This window comes from Castanea sativa, chromosome 12 (assembly GCF_040712315.1).
Source record: "Castanea sativa cultivar Marrone di Chiusa Pesio chromosome 12, ASM4071231v1".
In the NCBI taxonomy this organism is placed as follows: Eukaryota; Viridiplantae; Streptophyta; class Magnoliopsida; order Fagales; family Fagaceae; genus Castanea; species Castanea sativa.
Window position 1 is genome coordinate 13,470,088 of NC_134024.1, and position 21,658 is coordinate 13,491,745.

General features: G+C 38.5%; 2 protein-coding genes and 1 non-coding gene across 4 annotated transcripts; 2 read left to right on the top strand and 1 right to left on the bottom strand.

Moving 5' to 3' along the window:
- Positions 1 to 1,872: 1,872 nt before the first annotated feature.
- On the top strand, positions 1,873 to 5,516 carry LOC142618814 (RHOMBOID-like protein 3). 2 transcript variants are annotated; one of them, XM_075791845.1, is made up of 5 exons: positions 1,882 to 2,332; positions 3,786 to 3,949; positions 4,431 to 4,594; positions 4,828 to 5,078; positions 5,219 to 5,516. In XM_075791845.1, exons 1-5 carry the CDS (start codon positions 2,034 to 2,036, stop codon positions 5,331 to 5,333), a joined length of 993 nt encoding a protein of 330 aa, XP_075647960.1. In that variant the 5' UTR covers positions 1,882 to 2,033; the 3' UTR covers positions 5,334 to 5,516. The 2 variants fall into 2 exon arrangements, with proteins under 2 accessions (XP_075647961.1, XP_075647960.1); XM_075791846.1 differs by lacking the exon at positions 5,219 to 5,516 and having other exon boundaries at positions 1,873 to 2,332; positions 4,431 to 4,653; positions 4,828 to 4,916.
- Positions 5,517 to 5,620: 104 nt separating this feature from the next.
- Positions 5,621 to 5,694, bottom strand: TRNAV-AAC (transfer RNA valine (anticodon AAC)). The gene has a single exon. It is a non-coding gene; the product is annotated as a tRNA-Val (tRNA).
- A 225-nt stretch (positions 5,695 to 5,919) lies between these two features.
- LOC142618602 (putative non-specific lipid-transfer protein 14) lies at positions 5,920 to 8,093 on the top strand. Its single transcript, XM_075791546.1, has 2 exons — positions 5,920 to 6,281; positions 7,866 to 8,093. Exons 1-2 carry the CDS (start codon positions 5,920 to 5,922, stop codon positions 7,873 to 7,875), a joined length of 372 nt encoding a protein of 123 aa, XP_075647661.1. The 3' UTR covers positions 7,876 to 8,093.
- The last annotated feature ends 13,565 nt before the right edge of the window (positions 8,094 to 21,658 follow it).

Sequence of the window (21,658 nt, forward strand, 5' to 3'; positions counted from 1 at the left end):
TTATTCAGCTATTACAAAGGACGATAGAACAAACAGAATCAAGTCTGGGTTTTCATTTTATGTGATTTGTGGAGCATATGCTGATGTTTTAAAATGCATTAGAAAGGCATCAAGAAAGAGAACTCTGATGCTTTGTTATCTTAATTGTGTGATTCAATATAGTAAGCAATAAATATATAGAAAGTACTTTTACAAGCTACTGGTTAGGAGAAACTCAATGTAAAACTGTACCAAAAATTTCCAAGAGAAATCGGAAAGCATTGTATTCTTTGAGAATAGAATTGACATCCACATTGTGGAACAAGTTTGTTCCTGAAAAAGAACACCATTAATTAATAGCATAATATCACTTTGCATATGTTGTCACCAACTTTTTGACAATTATTAAATGAACCAGCTCCACTTGATCGATCTTGCAATTTTATTATAACCAAATCTAAGAATCAAAGGATATACCAGTAATGATTTATTTATCTTCAATTTTTCTAATTAATCTCGTGCCAAAATTCCAATCAAAGTGTTTTAACTTTTAAGCATGACCACTTTATCATATGATGCTCTTATTAATTTGATATTCACCAAACTTTGTTTTATACCACAATAAGTATATATTTGTGTTAATGAGAGAGAGACACCAATCAGACCAAGATACCAATCAGTTTTTATTGTAGGTATGGATTGAACCTCAAATCTCTTATTCAACTATCAGAAACTTTACCAATTGAGCTAACTGGAACTCATAGAGAGAGTGTGTGTTTTGTCCCTCTTCACTAATTAGTGCAAAAAAAAAAAAAAAAAATTGCATGGTCAAAAAATTTATGGCTTGTTTGGAATGAGGGGGAGGGATGAGGAGTAGAATATTTGGCAAACTTTACTTTACTTTTATTCTTTCCCTCTTAATCCAAACGGATCATAAAGAATAAGTATGAGAGCTAAAAAAGAAGAACAATTGTAAGAGCATTCACATTAGCTCATGCAAAAAATCCCGTCTATTTTAATAATTTACTTTTTCTATTTTACATAGTCACTTTTCAAAACACTTGCACTACATTACATTAAAATATCAAATTTTCTTCATTTTTTATAATTTTTTTTTCTTCACACACAATAACCATAATTCACTTTCCTTCTTCAGCCTCGAGATAAATAAAGAAAAAATAATAATCTATATACAAATTGAATAATGTCAATGTTAATTTACACAATTACCATACCAACTTTGCAAATTTACTACTTTTTTGCTTGACTGATGTGGGTGATTTTGCGAATTGCATGTCTAAAATTGATAACTTTTTCTATTTTGTATTGATTGATGCAAATACACTAATGCCAAGATTGAAAAAGATAAGTATTTTGAAGATAATAATAATATATTTATTAGAATAAATAAATTATAAAATATGATACGTATATATATACACACACAAAATCTATTCCCAATCTATCTTCTCATGGGAAAACTTGTGTGGGATAGTGCAGGACAGGTAAGGATATCGTGGGCATTCCCTTCCTATTTGGGTAGCATTTTGGATTAGTGTTAGACCCTCCTGATTAAAAATAAACTACTCAGTTCTACTTTCTTAATGACCACGTATCAAAAAGGCAGTGTCAGTTAAAATGACCGCGAAACCGAAACTTCCAGTTAAAAGTGAAGCTTCGTGTACAGAAAGCACCAATCCACTGTCCCCACTTCACCACACCCCAAAACCAAACTAAACCAATAAACACCCGCCACGTCAATAAAATCACAGGAACCAACTCACTTTTCCTATTGTTTCCAACGTGACAAACCATGATTGGCTGGTTCCTGAAAGTTGTAGCAGTAGTTTCCTATTCCTAACACACCAAATGTTACACACACTTCCCTTTCTTTCTAAACTGTTGCAGTTAGAAACCTGAAATTCCTCGCCCACTCTCTCTCTCTCTGACACAAACACACACACACACTCCATTAAACCCTTCACCAACTCCATTTACCATAATCTTCCTCTCGAACATTTTCCCAGAATTCTAGAGAGAGAGAGAGAGAGAAAATGCGTGGTGAAGATCTTGAAAACAGAGGAGGAGGAGGAACAGGGGAAGTGAAAAGCAGAGCAAACAATGGGAGCTACTCGCTCTCTTCGTCTTCCTATATGATTGATGATTCGGAGACCCGTTGGACTTCTTGGCTGGTTCCCGTGTTCGTGGTGGCCAACGTAGCTATGTTCCTTGTTTCCATGTACTTCAACAACTGTCCCAAGCACAATCCTGGGAACTGTGTGGCAAGGTTTCTTGGTCGGTTCTCCTTTGAGTCTCTCAAGCTCAATCCTTTGTTTGGTCCTTCTTCTTCAACGTGAGCAACTCGTTTCTAATTCTAAAGACACCCCATATCTTGGTTTCTTTTTCTTTCTCTTTTTTTGGGTGAACTATTATAATTGGTGTGTGATTATTTGAATTTCTTTTGTCACCCACCTCTCAATTTCTGGTTCTTGTATCCTTTCCTTTTCTTTTTAAATTTAGAATTTGCTATTTTGGTTCGAATTTGGGACCGTGACCAAATAGGGGGCTTTGATGGTATTATTGTTTTGAGGGTACAGTTCTATGACATGGTGTCTCCTGCTTATACCTTTAACTGATGATAGAGTTTCAGGCTTTCAGCTGCTATTGATGATAGATTTCACAGTTTAATGAAATTAGCATTGTTGGCGTAGGGTAATTTTTATTTTATTTTTGACTGATAAAATGATTTGAGGTGAAATATGGGTGGATCTTGAGAACTGAGTCTGTTCTTTGAGGCAGCTTTTAAGTTTTAATAGATGCTTGCTCCTTCAGAATTTTTTTTCGATGAAAAGTGCTATTGAGTGGCATGATTTCGATTACTTGGACTTTGGAGTGCTTTTTTCAAATGTTTTTGACTGGTTCGACTTTTGAGGCTGAAAGTGTGGAACTTTGTTGGATTGGTTAAACATGATTTATTTTTGGTAATTAGATTGCTATCCAAATTCTTCCCTTTTGCAAATCATTGCTGTATTTGCTGTTTTCCAATAAATTTCCAGAATTGGGATTGGCTTGTGATGAATAAGTGATTTATAGCCCTTTACCTGCGTGGAATTGTAGTTCTGGGAGTTTGGCGACTTTACTGCAATGCCTTTCCTTCACTCTGTGGTGGAATCAAATTTAACTACGCCATTTCTTAGTTCCTGACTCACAAAATTTTCTTGTAAATTTTTTAAATTAATTCTGGATTGTGGAGTGTGATTAGCTGTTGCATTGGTAAAATTTGTTAGATCTTGTGAAATGGTTCTTTTATTAACATATTCGATTCAGTAGTATGCTTTGGTTGTTATTGATCTGGCATGTCATGGGATCTGGGTGTGTGATTGAAGATGGAATTGGGTTCACTTGGATTTAATTTGAAGTTCTTATCAAGGACAACACTATCTAAAAGTCCAGCTTGGTTGTCCATGGCAAAGATTTTATAAATAGTAAAACGAGTCCTTTTGTGGGCTTGCAGGAAGTTTTAATTTATATTGAATAGAATTTCTGATCAAAATAATTTTTTTGGTAATAAACCTTTTTGATGATTGATCACTGGGTTTTTCTGTATTTTCAAGTGGCAAATCATATTCTTGTGGATGATGAGATGGAAAGTTTCCATCTTGAAAGGAGAACCACGAATGAATTTTGGTTTATACAGTAGATAGAATGTCTGATCGAAGTACAAGAATTTCAATTATTTGGGTGTCTTTTTCTGTCATTTGTGAAGTAAATGATTGAATTAAAAGCATTTGTGTTAATTCTTGAAGATTGGAGAGGTTGGGAGCACTTGAGTGGACTGAAGTTGTTCAGAAGCATCAAGGATGGAGACTTGTCACTTGCATTTGGTTGCATGCTGGTGTTATTCATCTGGTTGCAAACATGCTGAGCCTGGTCTTCATTGGCATACGCCTTGAGCAGCAGTTTGGGTTTGGTATGTTGCTCATTCTTTTAAATTTTTTAATATAAATAATGTAATGCTGACTAATGAAAATAAATCAGATTTGGTAAACATTGTGTAATTGTTTATGGCTTATCACCAAATCCATGAAAAACCATATGTGAGAACCCATACTAAAGTTGTCCCCCCCCACCCCCTTCTCTTTTCTATTCCTGTTATAATCTCCATAAACAACTTGTTATATAGTAAAAAAAAAAAAAAGGATTTGAACTTGAAAATTAGCATGAATGCTAAAAAAATATAAAACATGTAATTTAACAGGGAGATTTTCAAAATATGAATTCTATAACAAGTTATTGGATAGTGAAGCATTGCTTAGAGATACACCAAGTGTAAGTTGAATCCAACCTTATATATATTAATTGGTAAGGAGCTAATCCAACCTTTTAAGTATTTCTTGTCTTCTAATTTGATTATGATGTTGTGAGCTGATATATTTCTTGGAATTTGGCAGTTCGGATTGGAGTCATTTACTTGTTGTCAGGATTTGGTGGGAGTGTACTTTCCAGTTTATTTATTAGAAACAACATCTCTGTTGGTGCCTCGGGTGCTCTTTTTGGGCTTCTTGGAGCAATGCTTTCAGAACTTATTACAAATTGGACTATTTATACTAACAAAGTTAGTCATGCTATCTAATTGCTACTGCATCTTACAGAGCTTGTTACAAAACATTTTATGTTAGTCATGGTTATAATTTCAATTTTTTTTTCCATACCATTGTGTGTCTGCTATCTGTTACTGCATGTACTTTTAAACTTCACTTCAAAAAACGTAATGGTTGCAAATCTTTGTTCTTGTTATTATGTTGATTCTGTTTCTTTCTAATTCTCCCTCCTCAATTTCTTCCATAGGGTGCAGCTATGATCACACTCCTGGTCATCATTGTCATCAACCTTGGACTTGGAATTTTGCCACATGTTGATAATTATGCCCACATTGGCGGATTTTTGACGGGTTTTCTCCTTGGCTTTATTTTGCTTCCCCGTCCTCAATTTGGGTGGTTAGACCAGCGGAATCTCCCTGCAGGCATTCCTGTCAAAAGCAAATACAAGGCTTACCAATACGTATTGTGGTTTATTTCCATTGTTCTGTTGATTGTTGGGTAAGTTACTCTTCAATAATTAAAACTAAGATTTTTTTTGCCATTTGATTAGATTTTATTACATATTGTTGAGATTTAGTTCATGTGTTTTAGGAATTATCAAACACTAAATTGTTTTTTCTGTGCTTAAAATGATGCAGGTTTATAGTTGCATTGGTGATGCTTTTCCGAGGAGAGAATGGGAATGATCATTGCCCCTGGTGTCACTATGTGACCTGTGTACCCACTTCCAGATGGAACTGTGATAAAAATTAAGCCTCCTAGAAGGGTCTTATACTCCTCTACGGTCTTTTTCCCTCGTATGTAAATGCACATAGTTGTTTTTGAAATTGATCTTTGCTCTATTGTGTTGTATATGCTTTTACACTTCTAAGATTGGTGCCATAGTTTCTAGAATTGTCATATGTATGCGTAAATTTTAATCATTTTTCCATTGTATCTGCTTGTTTGGTGCGTTATTGTGTTAAGAATCAATTCATTCTAATGTTGATCAACTTTAAGGTAAGGTAATAAAGGAAAACAAAAATACTGAAACAAAAATGTGGCGTCGCCCGGGTTCGAACCGGAGACCTTCAGTGTGTTAGACTGACGTGATAACCAACTACACCACGACACCTTGTTGTTTGCAAAATCGGAATTTTATCAATTGCAAACAACACATGCAAGATTTGTGTAGAACCGTATCATACAAGCCTCGCATGCATAAAACTCACACAAACTTGATGAAGGACACACGCTCCTCATTTTACACCAACCCAAATAACATCTTTTTAACTATAAAAAATAATCTATGTTATACTGGGATTCTTAGCTACTTGTGGTATAATAGTAGAAGAAAGAAATGGGAACCAATCAAATGGTTAGCGAAAATGTACTAAAGATTATTGGGCTGTTGGTGTTACTATCAATTGCCACATTAGTATCTGCTGCCGATGAGTGCTCAGCTGTGACAACACTAGTCTCAACTTGCTCTACATTCATCACGTATGGTTCACCAGATCCTTTCCCAGGATCACCATGTTGTGATGCCATGATGAACTTGGACCTTATTTCTGACTCTATCGATAGTCGAAGATATGTTTGTAGATGCCTGATGAGTGTCATTACCACCTATAATCCCAATGGCACAGCTATTGCTACCTTGCCGGGCTTTTGTGGAGTCTCTTTCGGCTTCACAGTCGATCCAAATACTGATTGCAACTTGTAATTGATCCTCTCTCGCTCTCTCTCTCTCTCTCTCTCATAGAACACACATGCACTCCTGAATTATTGTCCAATGTTAATAATTACCTCATGTATTAAATATATGGACATTTTATTTCAAAACATGAGGATATATTCACAGCCCGTCTATCATCAATAATTCCTTTATATAGTATGAGATATATAGATTTTCTTTCCCACAAAATATGGATGTTAAATACTAGCATGCAACAATTGCTACATAATGATGTAGGAGCAAAAAGAAAACAACATGAATCTATGGGTCACCCATAGACACATGCTGCTTTCTTTTTGCTTCCATATAACCCATTATGCAGCAATTGCTACATATTAGTATGCAGCAAAACCTTTTTCTATATATATATATATATATATATATATATATATATATATAAATAAAGAGAAGATATATCTAATGCAAAATATATTTTCTTGTCGAACATTGATGGTTTATTAAGAGTCTTATCCAACTCTTTAGGCCCACATTCCTAGACCAATGAGTAGGCTAACCTTAGAGCACTCGGATTAGTCCGTTTAAAGTTTCTTATCTTTTTTTGCATAACAACGTACAATTTCTATTTTACACCGTCATTTTTACAAAATACCAACATCAGTTTATCTATTTTACACTTTCTTTTATTGAAATAAAATTTTTTATATATTTTTTATTATTGTTTTATTAAAATATTTCTCAAACTCACACGTTTCTTCTCTCACTCTCTCATCCCAAACTAGCAAAACCCTTCTCTCAAACTCTCCTCCTCTCTCTCATTGCAATCTTCTTAACCTCTTGTCTCAGACCCCTCATCTCTCTCTTCTTAGCCTCTCAGATCCTTCATCTTTATGTCCTCTCTCTCTCTCTCAAATTTTCCCTTTTCTCAGATTTCTCTAATGGCAATGGCTATGGAGGCTATTCCATATTCGTCAACGACAGCATACACGAGACTGTGAAGATATGGTTTTGGGTTGATGGTTTATTTTGGGATTTTTGTTTGATATGTTGGGGTTGATTTTCCATTAATTTTAAGTTTGATTTCCACTGATTTTTGTTGATTTTGGGTTTGATTTTCAATTGAATTTGTGGTTGGATTTCTATGTGTTGTAAAATGGTGGTGGTGGTGGGTGGACGGTTGATCGGCTATGCAGATGAAGAGAGAGAGAGAGAGAGAGAGAGAGAGAGAGAATAAAATAAAAAATAATAATGATTTACATAGCTATTGTAACCGTATAAATAAACAAGGTTACTGTAACAAGTTTGGATATATACACAATAATACATTATTTGATGTGCATGAGTTATAAGCTATATTGTGTAAATTATTGCACTTTTTCCTTGATGTGAGTGCTCTAAGAAGTTTCTGTAACAGACTAATCCATATTTGACTCCATTCTAACCGTAAAGCACCATAATGAAAATGATTTTTGAATATGGGCCAGCTTTAGGCATGGAAAGTTTTGACATAAGAGTGCCTAGTCCAGATAAAGTACAAACTTTCCTAGCCCAGTTATGTTATTCTCATCTCTGGGTTTCTAACACTTACCAATCTCACATGAATCTTGCAGCATAGTTTGACTTGGGGTGATAAGAATGAAGTTCGATCAAAGATATGGAAGGAAGACCAAATAAGAAGCCTGTCTTCAGCTAGAGGGGGTTTCAGTTTATCTTCAATGATGCAAATAAGTGATGCTTGTAGCATTAAGTACCTATGTCAATCTTGTATAAATGGGAACTTTATCTTGTTAGATATATGCATTGCTTGCTTACTAAATACTGATCCATCAGAATCTTAAAAAGTTACAATGTGTAAATACATGCATGCACCCAAAATACATACCTTGGTGCTGCAAGTGTCTCGCTGGATGCCCATAAATTTGATCGACTAAGTTGCCAAATCACAAATTCACACAGCAATTACACTTGCAAATTCATTATCACAAATTGGGTCTTCGAAAAAAATCCTAAATAAGCTTGTTTTAGATTTTGTGAAATGAAATCCATTATAAATTGTAACGAAGTATGCACATCTAATCTATCTTTATAATATATAAAAGTTGAATTGTAACATTTAATGTTATCATTCTCTTATTGAGCCACGTCATTGACCATATCACAAATTTTTTTATTGATTTATTTCTCTAATTTTTTTATAATATAAATAATAAATATATTAAACTATCCAATATATTATCAGAAAAAATTTTGAGATGAATGTGTAAATTCAATTGGTTAGTATATTTAATATTATCAAAGAATTAGAAGAACAAATAAATAATAATAATAATAATGGTGATGTGGCCAATGATTTGGTCTATTTTGGTATAGTTCAGTCCATTTCAGTCAAATTCGGTTCTTTCAGTCTACTTCAGTCCATTAGGTCACTTCTGTCCACTTCGGTCCAATATAGTCCACTTTGGTTCAATTTTGTCCAATTCGGTCCACTTTGGTTGATTCTGCCCATTTCAATTCACTTACTTAAAAATTGGAAAATACAAGTTTGGGTTGAGAGGACCTATTCTAAATTTGAATTTATTATTGATTTCCAGTTAGCTCAACTGGCAAAATCTCTTTTAGGGACATTGAGCCCAGTAATTTATAAAGGATGGCCCAAAAAATATCTTGGGCTAAAAACCCAATTCGAGGACATCAAATAAGCTAGGGGTACATGAATGTACCTTGTAAAGAAAAGGCTAGGTGGAGATGTGATAACGTGTGGACAAATTATGTCCGAGGAAGGCTTTGTCCTTGGATAGTAAAGCCGAGGTCATAGGAAGAGGGGTTTAAAATGCCCAGAGCATGTTATAGAAATTCCTATAGTTACGGGAAGACACGGTACACGTGGAGGACAATAGGAAGGGCGGTGGGATATCTAAGGTAAAGCTGCTACCACCGCCCATACATTAAAGACTCTGCGATTGATATACTGACTATATTAATGGAGAAATGGGACCTGAACATGATGTTTGAGACTTGGTCCCTGATCCTAGAGGATTTCAGGGGAATTTAATGGGAAAAGTATCTAAAACCAGCATTATGACCATGAGGTGGAGGATGAGAATGGACAGGAAAGGGAGTATAAATAAGAGAAAAGACCTTCGGAATAAAGGGGGGGGCTTTTTCTTAAGAAGAAGAAAGAATAGCATATGATAATCGAATTGTAATCAACCTTGAGCAGCAATATTATAAACTATCATCGGATTGTGTCCGAGGAAAAGCTTTCATTCATATTTTTACTGTTAACTCCTTGTTTGTGCCATTGGGCCCGAAGCCCGTTCTTTCTTTGTTGTTTGAACCACCCTCAAAATCTAGATTTCAAGCCCATTCTCTACAAATTTATTGTAAAAGGCCTTTCAAGCCCATTTCCTTTTGATTGTGGATTGGAGATTCGACTTGTGTCCTTACAATTGGCGCCGTCTGTGGGAATTTAGTCTTTGAGGAGGTTTAAAACATCATGGTGGGATCAGGACCACAACGCCATGCAAAGTCCGTGGGCTCCCAACATGAGGATCACTCCTTGCATCCTGATCACGAAGAGAACCGGGAAGGTAGTGTGCATACTACGCACACTATCAGGAGTACAAGTCATTCACAAAGGGGAAACGGAGCTCCTCACGAGAAGAATACCAGGGCCATGCAGAAAGAGATTGACAGCCTAAGAAGGAAATTGCGTCATGAGAGGCAGAAGCGAACTCCTTCTGTCTCCAATCCCTCTTCGGAGGGTTCCGAGGATGACAATTGCAGGCAGAGGTCCAGAACTCCCCTAGATGAGTCTTTCTCCTGCGAGGAGGACAACCTGCATGGGCAGCAGGGTAGGAACTATTCCTCTAGGGGCTTGGGAAATGATGCAATGGGTAGGGCGTTGCACCAAATCTCCAGGTCACCCTTCACACGCAAGTTGGAGGAAGGGAGGTTACCTCGGCGCTTCACATAACCGGCCTTCACTATTTATAATGGCCGAACGGATCCTGTGGAGCATGTGAGCCATTTTAGCCAAATAATGGCGGTACATTCCAAGAATGAGACCTTGGTATGCAAGATCTTTCCCTCTAGCCTGGGGCCCGTGGCTATGAGATGGTTTGATGGCTTGAGGGCAGGCTCTATCAATTCTTTCAAAGAGCTTACTAGAGCATTTGGTTCTCGCTTCATCACGTGCAGTAGAGTTCCTCGGCCTTTGGATTCATTATTATCCATGGCCATGAGGGATGGGAAAACCCTGAGAACGTATTCGGACAGGTATTGGGAGATGTTCAATGAAATTGACGGGGACTTCGATGACATGGCGATAAGAACCTTCAAGGTCGGCCTACCTACAGAGCATGACTTGAGGAAATCTTTGACGAAGAAACCTGTCAGAAGCGTGTGTCGGCTCATGGATCGCATCGATGAGTACAAAAGGGTTGAGGAAGATCAGCAGCAAGGAAAGGGTAAGGCGAAGGTTATCCCACAGGAAAGGAGGGATTTCAGGTCAGACAAATACAACAACAACAGGCCCACAAGAGATTTTTCCAGACAAACTGGTCATATGGCCCCACAGGTGGTCAACACCGTTTTCAAAGAACCAGTACAACAGCTGTTGGAGAAAATCAAGCATGAGTCATTCTTCAAGTGGCCAAATAAAATGGCAGGGGACCCTTTGAGACGCAACCAAAATCTGCATTGCCATTATCACCAGGAGAGGGGTCATACCACCGAGGATTGTCGGACTTTGTGGAATCATTTGGAGTAATTGGTTAAGGAGGGAAAATTAAAACAATTCCTGTATCATCCTAATGGAAAAGGAAATCACTTAAGGGCGGCAAACCATGGGGGTTCTTCATCAAGGCCTCTTCTAGGGACAATCAATGTTATTTTTGCGGCACCTGGAAGGATTGGATCAACTCCTTTTAGGGTGATGTCTGTGGCACGGACCTTGGCCGAGGAATCGAGGGACCAGCCGAAGAGGATTAAAGGAAATATACCACCAGTTTTGGGTTTCTCGGAAGAGGAAAAAATCGGGACTATCCAGCCACATGATGACGCCTTAGTTGTTACCCTAAGAATAGGGAATTACAATGTGAAGAGGGTGATGGTCGATCAAGGTAGTGGCGCAAATATCATGTACCCTGACTTGTTTAAAGGGTTGAATTTAAAGCTTGAAGATCTTATGGCGTATGACTCACCCTTGATAAGCTTCGAGGGAAAGGTTGTCATACCAAAGGGGCAAATTAGGCTGCCTGTACAATTAGGCCCAGAAGTGGTAAACGTAGATTTCATTGTGGTGGACGCCTATTCTCCCTATACGGCTATTGTGGCAAGACCTTGGTTGCATGCTTTGGGTGCTATTTCCTCAACCTTGCATATCAAGGTTAAGTTTCCTTCTAGAGATCAAGTGGTGGAGCTGCTTGGAAGTCAATCTCTAGCTAGTCAATGTGTCGCGGCTGCAATTCTGCGTCAACCTGAACCGGAGTCCTCGGCCTCGGCTAATGGAAATTCGTAGCAATTAAAGTCTTTGGCCACAACCAAGGTAGATGAACCTGCATGTGAGGAATTGGAGAAAATTTTCATAGACAATGACCCTGAAAAGTTCTTTCAGGTGGGGGTTCAATTGCCACAGGAGGAGAATACAGAGCTGATTTTGTTTTTGAGGAGAAATATAGATGTATTTGCATGGAATGCTTACGAAGCCCCTGGGGTTGATCCAAGTTTCATCTGTCATCATTTAAAAGTCAATCCAGTTGTGGTACCGAGGAGGCAACCACCTCGGAGGTCCTCCAAAGAGCATTTTGAGGCTGTGAAGGAGGAGGTGCTCAAACTCAAAAAGGCGGGTGCTATCAAAGAAATTTTCTATCCTGAATGGTTAGCCCATACGGTCATGGTGAAGAAGAAGAATGGGAAATGGAGAGTCTGTGTGGACTTCACAAATCTAAATAAAGCTTGTCCGAAGGATTCTTTCCCAATGCCTCGGATTGATCAGTTGGTGGATGCTACTGTAGGGCATCCTCAGATGAGTTTTCTTGATGCTTTCCAAGGTTACCACCAGATACCTTTAGCTGTGGAGGACCAGGAGAAGACTGCATTTGTCACTCCTACAGGAAATTATCATTATAAGGTAATGCCTTTTGGTTTGAAAAATGCAGGGGCTACCTATCAAAGGATGATGACAAGGATGTTTGAGCCACAGTTGGGAAAAACTATCGAGGTATATGTGGATGACATGGTGGTAAAGAGTAAAGCAGTTTCTAAACATTTGGAGGATCTGAACAACACTTTTCAAACGCTGAGAGAGTACAAATTGCGACTCAATGCCTCTAAGTGTTCTTTTGGTGTAAGATCGGGCAAATTCCTAGGTTATATGGTAACTCATCGGGGAATTGAGGTGAATCCTGTTCAGGTCAAAGCCATTAGCAACTTACACCCACCTCGGAATCCTAAAGAGGTTAAAAAATTAACAGGAATGACTATTGCCCTCAACCGATTTATATCTCGGTCCGCGGACAGATGCAGGCCTTTCTTTCAGCTGCTGAATAAATGGAAAGGTTTTGAATGGACCGAGGAGTGCGCGGTGGCTTTTCAATAGCTTAAAGAGTATCTCTCGCGACCACCCATTATGTCTCGACCAGAAATTATGAAGTTCTGTTTGCATATATTGCAGTAGCTAACCATGCAGTTAGTTTAGTTCTTATATAGGATGATAATAATGTCCAGAGACCAGTTTATTATGTAAGCAAGTCTCTGCATGAGGCCGATGTGAGTTATTTGCCACTGGAGAAAACGATCTTGGCGGTGGTGCATGCTACCCGAAGGCTTCCTCATTACTTCCAGTCTCATACGGTTGTTGTCTTAACACAATTCCCTCTTAAATCTATACTTCGAAGTGCGGATTATACAGGAAGAATTGCCAAATGGGGCACTGTCCTAGGGGCTTTCGACATTAAGTATATGCCTCGCACCTCTATAAAGGGGCAAGTCATCGCGGATCTTGTGGCGGAATTTGCTGAGCCCTCATTAGAAGAGCATATTGAAGGATCAGGCATAGGTAAAAAATCAGTAGGCATGATTTCATACAAAGAGCTTCCGTTATGGAAAGTATATGTTGATGGAGCAACAAATCAAAGAGGCTCTGGTGTGGGGCTAGTTTTGGTATCCCCAGAGGGAACTACTTTTAAGAAATCTTTGAGATTGGGGTTCTCGGCCACCAACAACGAAGCAGAATATGAAGCCGTCCTCGCTGAAATGAACATGGTTTATAAGATGGAAGGGAAGAGGATACAAATATTCTCGGATTCTCTATTGGTGGTAGGCCAAGTGGAAGGAAAGCTAGAAGCAAGGGATTCAAGAATGCAAGGATACCTAACCCAGGTCAGATGGATGCAATCCAAATTTGAGTCTTTTTCTTTAGTGCAGGTATCCAGGTGTGGGAATACTCATGCTGATTCCTTAGCCACACTAGCAACGTCCTTGGCGCAAAGCTTACCTCGGGTCATCTTTGTTGAAGATTTGTGGAAACCCACTGAGACAAGTGGTAACGCCATTCGAATTCTTCAAATTAGGGTAGGGCCTAGTTGGATGGATCCAATTGTGACATTTCTCAAATATGATATCTTGCCTAGAGAAAAATCCGAAGCAGATAAGGTTCGCAGGAAAGCACCTCGGTTCTGGTTATCCGAGGATCAGAAATTATACAAACGCTCTTTTTCGGGACCATATTTGTTATGTATGAACCCCGAGGAAACGAAGTTACTTTTGGAAGAGTTGCATGAAGGGATTTGTGGAAGTCACACTAGAGGAAGGTCTTTAGCTCATAGAGCCCTTACTCAGGGCTATTGGTGGCCCAATATGCAGAGGGAGACACAGGATTATGCGAAGAAGTGTGATCAATGTCAAAGATTCTCTCCGAACATACATCAACCAGGAGGTGTTCTTAATCCCCTGTCTAGCCCTTGGCCTTTTGCTCAATGGAGCTTGGACATTGTTGGACCTTTCCCAAAAGCAACAGGAAACAGGCGATGGCTCCTCGTCGGAACAGATTATTTCACCAAATGGGTTGAAGCTGAGCCGTTATCAAATATCAGAGACATGGAAGCAAAAAAGTTTGTATGGAAGAACATTTTTACCAGGTTTGACATCCTTCATACTCTCATTTCAAATAATGGTCTACAATTTGATAGTAAGACCTTTAGGAAATACTGTTGTGATCTAGGCATCACGAATAGATATTCCACTCCAGCTTACCCTCAAGGGAATGGACAAGTCGAGGCCATCAATAAAGTGATAGTTAATGGGCTCAAGAAAAGGTTGGGTGATGCTAAGGGAAGATGGGTGGAAGAACTGCCACATATCTTGTGGACATATCGAACTACACCACGGAGGTCCACAGGAGAAACACCGTTCTCCATGACTTATGGAGCCGAGGTCGTAATACCCCTAGAAACTGGGTTCCCAACACTAAAGAAAAGCTCCTTCATTCCAGATAGCAACGATAATCTATTGAGAAGAAGTTTAGACATAGTTGAGGAATGACGAGAGAATGCCATGGTTCAACTAGCTTGTTATCAACACAAACTCAAGCAGGGGTATGATTCTCATGTAAAACTACGACCTCTTGCACCTGGAGACTTGGTACTAAGTAAAGTTTTTGGTACAACAAAGAACCCAGCATGGGAAAAACTGGGGCCCAACTGGGAAGGAACTTATCGTATTACATCGGTCGCAGACATAGGGGCTTATAATCTTGAAGATCTAGACGAACGTGTTGTACAACATCCTTGGAATGTAAATAACCTACAAAGGTACTATTATTAAATATAAGGCACTTCCGCCATTTTTGTTAACACTATATTGCGTTTATTATTTTCTTTCACTAAGTATCTAGCTGAAGCTCGGTATGCCTGGATCCTCGGACCACATACCTCGTCTAAATTGATATTTTCTATCAAGTGTTAAACAGAACCTCAGTTATGTCTGGTCTTCAGATCATCTACTTTGGGAAAATTAACATTTTATTATTTTTTACAAGTGTTAAACAGAACCTCAGTTATGTCTGGTCCTCGGATCATCTACTTTGGAAAAATTAACATTTTATATTTTTTACCAAGTGTTGAACAGAACCTTAGTTATGTTTGGTCCTCGGATCATCTACTTTGGGAAAATTAACATTTTTATTTCTTTCACAGTATCAAACTGAAGCTTGGTATGCCTGGATCCTCGGACCACATACCTCGTCTAAATTGATATTTTTTTTATCAAGTGTTAAACAGAACCTCAGTTATGTCTGGTCCTCGGATCATCTACTACGGAAAAATTAACATTTCAATTATTTTTTACAAGTGTTAAACAGAACCTTAGTTGCGTCTGGTCCTCGGATCATCTACTTTGGGAAAATTAACATTTCATCTCTTTTTACTAAGTGTTAAACAAATTCTTAGTTATGTTTGGTCCTCGGATCATCAACTTTGGAGAAATTAACATTCTTTTTCTTTTCGCTAAGTATCAAACCGAAGCTTGTTATGCTTAGATCATCGAACCATATGCCTTATTTAGGTATTTAACAAAACTTATATCTTAAAGTCTCCCTGAGATAGTGATAAATGGATAAAAATCCATGAGCATCACTTAATGCATATACAGACGTATTGAACATGTCTATGGTATAAAAATTCAATCCAGGTTGTTGCTTTGACTTTAGTAAGTTAACAAGGGTAAAAGGATTGCTGTTCTAAATATATCAAAACCAGTATGAAGTCGTATGATCAAAGCAAAACAAAGGCAAAAAACATCGAAACAAAGAAATAGAACTTGTGCTTTCATTAAAGTAAAAATTCTTTGGAATTTCAAAAGTACTTGCAAAAATATCAGAATTACACTAAGAAGAAATAAAGAAAATGATGAGGACAAGAGGAGAACAGTCACTGCTTCAACTTTATCTTCAAAGGGCCCTTAGGGTCTTGAGGAAGTTGAGGCTGCACTGAAGACTCATCGGCAATTCTTTTACCTTTTGGATCATCCTTCAAAGTTATCGGATTCGCTTTATCACCCAGCACGTCCTTGGAAGACTCATTAAGGTCACTTGAAGGCTGTGTGTCCTCTAGTGCCTTTCCTTCTACTGGATCAGCTTGCTTGGGGAGTTGATCTTCAGCAAGAGTAGAGTCTTCAGCCAACTCACCTTCCTTATCCTCAGATAGTAGTTGGGCAGCATCATCATCAGCCTGAGGAATGTCAGAGGCTCGAATGGCTAGAGGATAATAGACACTCTCTGCTTTCCAAAGAGTAGAAGAAGCATGAACCCCAGCTTGAGAAAGTGCCTCGTTCCACACTTGGAGGTAGTAATGCCTGCATACCTCAGGAACTTGAGCCTTGAAGGTTTCTGTGATCTCCTTCGCACCGATCTCGTAACCTTCCTATTCAGCTCGGTCTTTTGCCTTCTCGGCCCCTTCTCTTGCCTTTTCGGCCTCTTCTTTTTCTTGAAGGGCTTTCTCTTTGCTTTTGATGGCTTCCTCTTTGACCCTCTCAGATTCCTTCAAATCTTTTTTGAGGTCCTCAATCAGCTTTCGTGCGGTAGCAAGATTCTCATCAGTTTGCCTAAGCAACAATCGTTGGTCCTCGGTCTGTTTGGCAGTTGTTTTGAGAGCAGCCTCCAAACCAGACTTCTCACTCTCTGCCTTAATCAATTTGGCCAAAACCTCCTGCAGCTTTTTCTTTTGCAGGTCCGAGATCCTTTGGGCAGTCTCACGCCTTGATTCCTCGGCCCTCAATGATTTGTAGGAATTGATGGCGATCTCTTTTGCCCTATGGGCAGATTGAATAGCCTATGAAAGAGAAGACAACAAATGCAAAAAAGACAGTTATAAGTTTTATGAAATGACAGGAACAAAAAATGGGCAAGATTTAGAAAAGATACTTACCATGGCAAGTTCCTTCTTTAGAATCATAAAGACATTGTGGTCTCTTTTCTTTCTGAGCTCACCCATGTCCTCAGGGAGCAGTAAAGCTTGCTCCAATGCATCTGCTACGTATGCAGCAGTCCCCTCATCAGAATTTCTAATGGATGCGTCAACAGTAATGGCACGGTCATCCATAGTCATATCAGGGAGCCAAAGTGGAGCGTGTACGGCCACGTGAGATTCGGCCCATTTATCTGACCTCGTCTGCACGATGCGGGCCTGCTTTCCAGCTTTTTCAACCTTGGGCTCTTTAGGAAGAGAGCCTTTTCCTACCTCCACCACCTCTTTTCCTTTCTGCTGATCCCGTTTTCTTTTGAGGTCAGCCGGATTGGTACGCTGAGGTTGGGAAGGAGGAGGAGGAGGAGGGAGCCTAGATTCAGGGCCCTTTTCAGCACCTTTATCTTGGACCCTAGGGCGAAGTTCCTTAGGAGGATCTTGAGACCCCGCTTGAGCCTCGAGTACATCTTTTAAACTCGGCTTAGCCTTACGTTGGATACCCATATCGTCGGACTGTTGAATAAATTCTTATGAGACTTGAGAGGATGTGCCGAGGGTAGAAATTTGATCTTCGGGAGAGTGGGGTTGATTAAAAACCTCGAACTCGTCCTCGAAATCAGGTACTTTGACAATCTCTTCTTCTTCCTTTATGCTAGGCTGAGAAGAGGTTGCTTCACCAAGTATGTTTTGTGTTGAAATATGGACTAAAGGAATCCCAACCGGAACGGGTTGTGGGGGTTGTACGGGTTGGGTAAACAGAGTACCTTGAGGAATTGGGGCCCCCTCGGGCAGCAGGAAACCTTCAACGGCAACGCTAATCCGAGGAAGATGGGGGTCCTTGGCTTTGATCACACACTTCGGCGCCTGGAAAGCTTTGGAAATGGGATCGTAGCCGAGGATGAGATGATCCGCTTGGAGTTGACCGTCTGAATGCATGAAAAATATGGCTTGTAAAATTCAGTCCAATCGCCCAAAATCGACGAGGAAAGGATGATGATCCGCTGCGTGTGGATTTGTAGAATTGTCCGAAAGAAAACGAAGGTAAGAATAAATAAAAGGATAAAAGGGATGGTTTTTAAGGGTTTTAAATAAAATCCAAAACTTCACTTGGGGTCCCTTCACTTGGGGTCCCCTCCCTTGTCGGACAGGGTAAGCCGTCGTGCCAATCTCCTGATATGATCAGGAAGTCGTTTTTTAGACCCTTATTGGATTCGGGCAGACACTGAATTAACCTAACTGCTGGATGTCTAGATTTTAGGTAATACTCATCTTTTTTTTGTTAGGTAATGAAGGTTATAAACCCAGTTCACATCGTGATGAGTGAGCCCTAGGTTCATTTTTTCATTTAAAGCATCTATAGAACCTAAGATCCTAAAGACATTTGGGGCACATTGGGTAGGAGCTAATCTAAAGGCCCTAAGATAATCCCTAGTCACAGTCCCCATTGGGATTCTCATTCCTCCTTCGATGAATGCAATCATCGGGATTACTACCTCCCCCGTTTTTCTTTTTTCAAAATACTCATCTTCGTTACAGTATCTGATTGATACGTTCGAAGGAATTCGGTATTTAGCCTTAAATTGCTCTATTTTTTCGTTTGAATCCACCAAGGATACAAATCTAACCATTTAAAAAAAAAAAAGGGGTGTAAAGAAACTAAATAGACTAAGCCGAGGACAACGGAGTACAGAGAAAAAGAAAAAGAAAAAGAAAAAGAAAGGAAGAAAAACAAAAAGAACAAGAGTTGATAAGAAATGGAGAGAGTATGGGAGAACTTACTTTAAGAAAAAGAAGAAGGCACGGTCACCTCAGACAAGGTATTTGGTAAAAAGAGAAAGCACGTGGAGTTGGCAAATTATGGCAGGTACGATATAGGACGTTGTAGTGTGTGAGAAGATTTGAAAGAAATTAGTATTTATATATCAATAGGAATTATGAAGCGGGAGAATTCCCTCCTCTTCCCAAGAACAATTCTCAACCGTTGGATATATGTCACATCGCTAAACGTGGGGAACATAGAGTTGCCAGAATTTAATTCAGGGACGCTTCGCATGCCGAAGCGTCGGGAACATGCGATGGGTAGTTCAAAGGTCATTGTCCCTGTCAGCAATATTGCTAGAAATTCACAGGATAAAAGGAGACTTAAGTCGAGATCCTCTTTTCATCTCGAGTTGAAGAAATAGAATCTCGAGGGGCTATTGTAGGGACATTGGGCCCAGTAATTTATAAAAGATGGCCCAAAAAATCTCTTAGGCTAAAAACCCAATCCGAGGACATCAAATGAGCTAGGGGTACATGAATGTACCTCGTAAAGAAAAGGCTAGGTGGAGATGTGATAACGTGTGGACAAATTATGTTCGAGGAAGGCTTTGTCCTCGGATAGTAAAGCCGAGGTCATAGGAAGAGGGGTTTAAAATCCCCAGAGCATGTTATAGAAATTCCTATGGCTACAGGAAGACACGGTACACGTGGAGGACAATAGGAAGGGCGGTGGGATATCTAAGGTAAAGTTGCTACCACTGCCCATACATTAAAGACTCTGCAATTGATATACTGACTACATTAATGGAGAAATGAGACCTGAACATGAGGTTTGGGACTTGGTCCCTGATCCTAGAGGATTTCAGGGGAATTTGATGGGATAAGTATCTAAAACCAGCATTATGACCATGAGGTGGAGGATGAGAATGGACAGGAGAGGGAGTATAAATAAGAGAAAAGACCTTCGGAATAAAGGGGGGGGGGGCTTTTTCTTAAGAAGAAAGAATAGCATATGATAATCGAATTGTAATCAACCTTGAGCAGTAATATTATAAACTATCCTCGAATTGTGTCCGAGGAAGAGCTTTCATTCATATTTTTACTGTTAACTCCTTGTTTGTGCCATTGGGCCCGAAGCCCGTTCTTTCTTTGTTGTCTGAACCACCCTCAAAATCTAGATTTCAAGCCCACTCTCTACAAATTTATTGTAAAAGGCCTTTCAAGCCCATTCCCTTTTGATTGTGGATTGGAGATTCGACTTGTGTCCTTACATCTCTAATGATTGAATAAGAGATTAGGGGTTTAATCCCCGCCTACACAAAAAATCAATAGGTGTTTTGGTCTAATGATAAAGAGCTATCATTAAAAGCGGATGTCATAGGTTAAAACCTTCTAAAAAAATGAATTTTTTAAAAATATAGATGGCAAAAGGTAATATTATTATTTTTAATTTTTATTTAATTTAATGATTTTTGGTATTATCTTTCTTTGTATTCGTTCTACCCCTGACTGATATTAGTATTTTAGTTTTTGAGTCAATTACACAATTTTAATGTTTTGATATGATATAATTTGAATTGAAGGACTAGTTTCTAAGTTAGATAAAAATTAGGAGATTGCTATAACTATTGTTTTCTTAAGCTTTTAAATAATTAACCTGAGTACATGAAAGCCTTTTTATGTTGACATTTGAAGCTCATCTTGCAATGTATAAGTTATTTAACATACCAAGATAGAAATTTCTTTATATAAATAAATTTATTGTCCCCTCCATTCTTTGAAAAGAATTGTTATATATATTTTCATACAAGCACACAAAATATTTAATATGATAAAATAGGGCCGCACGAAGCAAGTTCTTTATGTTGATGATTTTGTTTTGTGGTTGAAAGAAGCACCAAACTTTTTACTATAAAAAAAAAAAAAAAAAGACAAATTTTAATTGTCCCACACATAATTTTTATTTTTGGTCATGTAACATGAGCAATTTCTTTATTGTTTATAAAAATATTGAGTTGTCCCTTTACTTTTTACAAAGACCCACGATACTTCTTGCAAATTAACATAATTGTCAAGATTCGCTGTACTGAATCAAATTTGTTTAAGATTTAAACCTTGGTTTGATTCATTGACCAATGCAACCAATTGCCTCCAGATGTTCTAATTCAAACAATCAATCGTAAAAGATTTGAGTAATTAACTATACCGACATGCTTCATTCTAAAATAGTACTGTAGTAGTTCAAGTCCATTGGTGCATGCCCCAATCACTCACATTGCACAACATAAATGTTCTTATTTAATTTCTGCGCACCAAATCAATTCAAATGCTGCTTTGCAAGAAATGATGGAAAGCAGTTCAAAAGCCTAGTAATTCCATTCATTATGATTGATAAGTGAAATGATTTGGGACATATTACTAGCTATCATGCTAAATCACATTTCAGTTTGCCCTATATACAAAGATTTTGCTTTCACGTGATGCAACCACTAATAAAAAGGTTTTTGTGTGTGCCCTCCTTTTATAATTACTAGGGGCCAAAATTGGAGTCAGAAAGGTCCAAAAAGAGAATATATTGCACAATTAAACAACTTTTTTTTTCCGGTTATGTGCTGCTCCCACATTACTCTTTCTACATCACTCTCATAATAAGTCATGACCAGTGTCATATCATACCCACA